The 6909-nt window shown below is 31.4% G+C and overlaps 1 protein-coding gene across 1 annotated transcript; it reads right to left on the minus strand.

The window, feature by feature from the left end:
* Window positions 1-1724: 1724 nt before the first annotated feature.
* Window positions 1725-5231, minus strand: LOC111291343 (uncharacterized). Its single transcript, XM_022883019.2, has 5 exons — window positions 4771-5231; window positions 3783-3819; window positions 3085-3321; window positions 2823-2870; window positions 1725-2415 (listed from the first exon to the last, which is right to left on the minus strand). Exons 1-5 carry the CDS (start codon window positions 5091-5093, stop codon window positions 1933-1935), a joined length of 1128 nt encoding a protein of 375 aa, XP_022738754.1. The 5' UTR covers window positions 5094-5231; the 3' UTR covers window positions 1725-1932.
* Window positions 5232-6909: the final 1678 nt, after the last annotated feature.

Below are 6909 nucleotides of genomic sequence, written 5' to 3' on the forward strand. Positions count from 1 at the left end.
AATCTGAAAGTCACCTATCGATTAAAATATGATACTCCTACTTTGTCGATTAGAGATGTGAAAACAATCAAAAATAAATTTAAAATCGTAATGTTCAGTTGATTTAAATTAATTTTTTTATTTTATTTGAATCGACGTTTGGATCGAAATATAAAAAATTAATCGAATTATATATTTTTATTAATTTTATATATTTTTTGAATTTTATAAAATAAACATAATTATTTTATATATAAATTTATTTAAATATATTTAAAATTTTATTAAAATAATATATAAAAAATTAAAAATTAATAAACCAAATCAAATGTTAACATTTAATTCGAAATCTAAATAAAATTCAATTTAAATTCAAATAAAAATTTAAAAATTTATAATATTATATATTATAAAAAAATAAAACAAAATTTAATTTAATCCAAACTATTATTACTCCTACTGCCAATGACCATTTCTCAAGTGTGAACTTTGATGCCCCTGGTTCTGTCTGGAAGGGTAAGAATTTCTAGGTTGGCAATATCAACTTCGACATTGACAAACGCAAATAGAGGCGAGGCAGGCAATCAAGCATTTTGGTGTGAACATCCTAACATATTAGTCAATGAAAATTTAAGTGTGAAACCTCTTTCCATCACATTATATTTTCATAATAATACTCCATGGACTATGGCTTTTGTTCTCTTCATAGATAATTGCTTATTATCGTCCTTTGTGCTGTTGTTTCTTTACAAAAAAAGTTGCTGGTTCAGTTGCTTATTTCATCGTTTTCAATCATTACTCAGAGGAGAACTTTAACCCCAATACTTGAAAGAAAAACGCCGGACGACTTCTCCACCGCATAAATGGTCCATCACTACCATTAAGTGGTTACTCAATTAGGAGGATCATTCTTTCTTATATAAGTGATTTTGAATTCAAGTTTAATTGATAAATTTTTATTAAAATTATTTTGAATATATATCTTATAATTATTATTTTTTATGCTATTTAATATAACATATTTTATTTTAATATGAAAAACAAAACTATCTATACTTTAATGTCTAACATTAAAAAAAAAAAAAAAAAAGCAGCCCATCACTTAATCACTGAAAATGATGTAAATTGTAAGTTTAGGTCTTTTCATTGGGCCTATTATGGGAAAGCTTCTTTCAAAGAAAACAATGACTTAAATGTTTGTTTTGACCAATGAAATCGAATTAGCCAACTGAATTATGTCACTTTGAGTTTCACACGCTACTCATGTTGATTTGGGTTCAAATATTTTATGAAGCAAAATATATGGTAGGTTTCAAAATCCCTGGCAAAACCAAATTAAATTCGTGGGATGAACACCGGCAGCTGGCTAGCCATATCATGCCCTGCTTTTTTATTGGAGGATTTCCAATTGTGATGGTCAACTTGAAACAACCACATCCAAACCCAATTGCATGTAAAGTTCATTTTTAATTTTAAATTGACTATAAAATATTTTGCTACATATCTTTTTCTGTAATAATATAAATTAATATTTGGGCATATACAAAAAAAAAAAAAAAATCTTTGGAAAGTTTGAAAATGAAATAAAAATTTTTTTTTTTTAACATTCAGGTTCTCCATTTTGCATTTTATACACATAGAAACATGGGTTTACCTATTTAACTAATATGTCATCAGGCAAAGGAAACTAATAATAATAATAATAATAATAATAATAATAATATGATGATAAGAAGACAGTAAATAGGATAATATTTGTTTTTTTTTTTTTGAACCAGCTTATAATTAATCACAATTTTAAGAATACGCAATATGATTAAACATTCAATCAAATTTTCCTAAAAATTATCAGAAAAAATGTACTTCCTCTTGTTTTGTACACTACTGCCAATGATTAGAGGGGGGGTGGGGTGTTGCAAGTTGAGTAATCTATAAAGAGCACATTTATCACCATTAGCCCTGCTGCTTTCCATTTACCTGATTATGTGTATCCACACAACATCTCCACTGTGAACATTTGATGCAGCAGCTGGAACAACCCGACAAGCATTTAGAGCAGTTTGGTTTCCAACAACAGTTTACACAGCTAGGTCTCCAACAACAAGAGCACATAGGCCACCAGCAACATTTACCGCATCTTGGTTTTGGACATTTGGGTTGGCATAATTTAATCTTACAGCACCTGTCACTAGTAACTGAGGAACTAGTATTTGACCTTGTTGGTTGACTGAGACTCTGCCGAATCCTATTAAGGCGAATTTCTGTTGTCAAGCTCTCCATTTCATAAATGAACTTGCAAAGATGGCGTATGTAATCGGGGTAGAGCTCCAAGTTGCAGTGACCACCTCCTTTGATCCACAAAGGCTCATATGGCTCCCTTGCCATTTTCCAGAGTTCATTTCCATGCAGCCAGTTGACAACATCATCTTCTGTACCCTGATTAATATTTGATCCAACCATTTTAAAATTTGATATTGACAGAAATCTATGATGAAAATAAATGACATTAACAAGAATTATTAAACGAGGCTGATGCAGCTTAGACCATATAAGCAAAAACCATGCAGCTAATGTAAAACAGAAGTTCACATATAATCAGTTTTCATAACCTCTGTAGATCAAGACCCTGGTTATAATATAAGCTTACACACTTACTAAAAGCAACTAGCAATAATCTCACTTTAAGCAACATTCTGCTAATTCCTTAATTGCAATATTATATTATTGAGTTACAAAAATAAAATACATTGGGTTCAGAATTTCAAACAAGTATAAGAAGGCAGGCATATCTTGAAAATCTGAGATGAGATCTATAATATTTGACAAATTTGATAGGCACTTACATGTATTACAAGCACAGGGGACTTCACCTTCTGAATTTTATTGATATTCTGCATTTATGAGGACAGTAATTAGCTCAAATATAGCAGCAGAAATAGCATAAACACATCATAGAGCTCAGATTTAGTTCGCAGGCCACTAACTTTGCAATGGTGTCAACAGATAAAGTATCACTATGTCTACAAACTAATATGCCAATTATCAGACTGCTCGTAAAATCAATATGGTATCTTCTTCGCAAGCCAAACCATTATAGATCATTACCTGATAAATGTCGAAGCAGAATGTGAAACTAACATGACAGAGCACACGAAGGCCAGAAAGAATGCCACTATGCAGAACTACACCTCTTAGCCTCGGAAGTTTAGCTGCCAAATGTAATGTTGGCCCACTTCCAACTGACTGTCCATATAAAATTAAGTCTTCCTGGCTAATTCCATACTCAGTCTGAAGACACTGATACACAGCCTCTATATCAGCATAAGTGTTTGATTCACTTGGCTGGAAGTCATAAAATAAAAACATTAGCAAAAACACCACACTCTTTCTAAATAAAATAGATTGAGAAACCAAAACAGAGAATTCGGGTCTAGTTAGATGACAAAGAAGGAACAAGGAGTCTATTGTTTTTTAAGACATCAATCAAGAGAAAATGCCAGTCAATTTTGGTTTGATGTTCCAAGACTTGTTAGGTTTATGCTCAAGCAATCGACTTTTTGGCCTACTATTGGTTACTCACAATACCTTGGATCCTTTCATAACTTCCCAATTGGGTAATTATCATCTGAATCTAGTTACAACACTTTTACAGCGAAAATATGAAATAATAAGAAAAGATCATCTATCAAATAGTGAGGATGACCATCCCTCAAATGACATATCCATGAGCAAATCAGTACACAGCTACAAACTGAAGTCTGAACAAAACACATAATTAGAATTATGTTAGCATAATGACCTACCTTACCAGTAGAAGCTCCATAGCCAGAATAGTCATACCTGCAGTATAGCAGTCATGAGCATGGAAGATCAAAAATCAACCCAATTAATAAAATAATAGGATATGAAAATTAATAGCAAAGTGAAACTATAGCTGAATTCCATGTCATTGAATTAAATAAAAGCAAGTATGATCTATAAATTAGAATGTCATCAACTTGACCAATCAGATGCTAGTTGCAGGATGGACAAGACAAGAATTAGTTAAGTTTGCTTGACAACATCAAACCAAAATCGTAAATGAAATTAATGTCAACAAAAACGCAGTAGGATTAGAGAAAGATAAAGTATGTGTATATGCATTCCCTCAAGATCAGATTGTAGAAAAACTGAAGGTGCAGTGATAAACAATTGTAGATCTCTCAAAAGAAAATGAAGTGATGTAGCACCTTACACAATCCCAGAAGGCACAAAAGTCTTAAGAGTGAAAATCAATTACTTTTTATTTTAATGGCTACAAAGGGAGAAAAAAAACCCTGAGACACATTACCAACCGAATAGGGAACACCTTGAACAAGAGTAATTAGCTAGAAAGAGAAAACTCAAAAGTAAAACATGATCACCAGTAGTACTAATTACAGATCTAAGCATGACAAGATAAGATTTACAATTGTTTACCCAACGCAAGAAAACATGATAAAAGGCAGCCCAGAAAATCACCATGATAAGATAAGATTTACATGCCTGAAAAGTGGAGTGAAAAGAAAATAAAAAAGGTGAAATTTGTAAAAACATTAACTTGGACAAATAGACTAGAAAATTTAACAACATAAGAAAAGAAGGGCACTTTTTTTAAAGAAAAAACTAACCCAGAGGAGAGCTCAGAAGAGGCATGAAAAACATTATATTTACAAAATGCAAACAACATTAACAACATACTTACACAAGCAAAACACAAGTAAGTTCAAGTGACCAAAATTTTCAAAACATTTAAAGAAAAAGAATACTGACCCCATAAGATTGACTCTGAGGTTGACCTTGAGCTGGACAAAGAGGTCGTAGAGCTGGCCAAGGTCGGCAGCATTGCCGTGAGAATATAGCACAGTAAGGCGTGCATATGGGCTTTTCAAATAAAAAGCAACAACCTTGTTCCCACGTTTGGTGTCAATCAAATGCACATCCAAAGAAGTGTCATCAGCAACAGTAATAGGCATTGAAGAAGAAGATGAAACCACTGTGAGTTTCCCATTGTCACATTTCTTGATCTGATATGTTGGTGGAGATGGAGGAAAGAAAGCAAATTTTGCAGCCAACTGAGAAAATATACACCCCATTCACCCCCCAAGAAGAAGAGCTAAGACAACCCCAACTCATTGAAAAAGGAACAAGCTTGAGTGCATGACAGGAAAAAAAGTGTGTTTCTTTCAGTACTGTTTTGACAAGGAAATACTGAAGGAAAAACTCTTAACAATCAAGTGGATTTTAATGAGGCGTCTTTATTTACGGTGCAGAAGTAGTGACAGGTAGAGAGCTAAGATAAACAAAGGTTATATTTTTTAGATAAAGCTTCTGCTTTGCCTAGCTAGATTTGTGTAAAATCATTCAGTTTTTTTTAATTATTAATGGGGTTTAGATTCCGCAAAGATGCATTGAGTTCAAAGAGAGAGAGAAGGAGAGAGATCAGACGTTTTGGCTGAAGTAAAGTGTCTGAGTTGGCAATTGAAGTAAAGAAAAAGAGGTTTGCTTTGTTTTGGCTTAAAAGCCTTCAAAAATTGAAAAACGGAGCTGTGAATCTGATAATATGTGCATGACTTCATTGAGGATCAGGACACAGTCGAACAGTACAGGGGACTGAGGGAAGGGTCGGTCAATACTCAATCTCTCCGTCTTTGCTATACCATATTTCTGCTACAAGACAAGTTTTTGTTTTGTCTTTTTTATGATTCCCTTTTTTCCCACTCTCCTGCGGGTATCAAACTCAGATACTCGCTATTCTCTGCTTTTGAGTTTTTAATTTTTCTTTTTGGCACTTCAGTTTTTTATTTAGCCACACCTCATATTTGCATTTCTTTTCTGTTCCTTCCATCTTTAACAAGATTAATCTCGAAGGTTACTATAAAATTTGAGGCTTGATATTATTAGAGCATGATAGGCTAAGAAAGAAATTTAATTTGGGAATTTGATACCATTCAAAGAATGGTAATATAATATCATAAATTTAGAAATCCATAAATGAAAAGGAAAAAGAAAATAGCACATTGAATTATATTATTCAAAGAATTTGAATATTAATATCATCCAATCAAAATGAATTTTTAGATATCAAACTAATTTATTCATTAATAATTGATGATTTATTATATATAAAAAAAAGAATTGAATCTAATAATAATTTTTCAATACGTAAAACATGTTTTTATTCATTAAAATAATTTCACTTAAATACACCAAGCTATACCAACATTAAAAGAATGACAAATTAATAAGGGAAAAATTTTAAAAAAAGATAAAAAAAACTTAAGAGAAGTTCCACCTTCGCATAAATTAAAATTTTATATGAACCAATAGCTTAAAAAATCTAAAGTACCCCACTAAATATAAGTCATAAATTAATCCCAAAAAAATTAGTTAAATTCTTAAATATCTCAATTAAAGTTAATTTAGCAACCCCAAATTATATAATCTAATGCATTAAACAACCCCCAAATCATCCTTTATGTCACACATTTGTTATCTTAAAATTATAAAAATTATGATTCAATTTTGTAATGAGTAATTTGGGGGCAACTTTAACATATTGTACATATACGGAGGTATAGAAGCTTTAATTTTGGACCTAATTACATGTTTAATCTCCTTTGCCTTTTATCCTCTCCCAATTAAGCTGCTATATTAAAGAATCCTAACCTTTTCGTAAATAATTGGACTTAATTGTGTAATTTATAAAGTTCAACAGGGACATTGAATAAAATTACGAGTATAGTAGCTTAAATGAAATTTTGAACAAGTTCAATGGCTTATTTTGCTATTTGCCTAGAAATAAATCAAATAATATAGTATAACGAGATGATTCATTGTTTTTGGTGATTAAAAAATTAAAAACTCTTAAACATAAATATGATGCTGCTTTTAGTAATAACAGCTGCCTTG

The sequence above is a fragment of the Durio zibethinus genome, chromosome 11 (genome assembly GCF_047325235.1).
Source record: "Durio zibethinus cultivar Kanyao isolate XHJ-2024 chromosome 11, ASM4732523v1, whole genome shotgun sequence".
Taxonomy (NCBI): domain Eukaryota; kingdom Viridiplantae; phylum Streptophyta; class Magnoliopsida; order Malvales; family Malvaceae; genus Durio; species Durio zibethinus.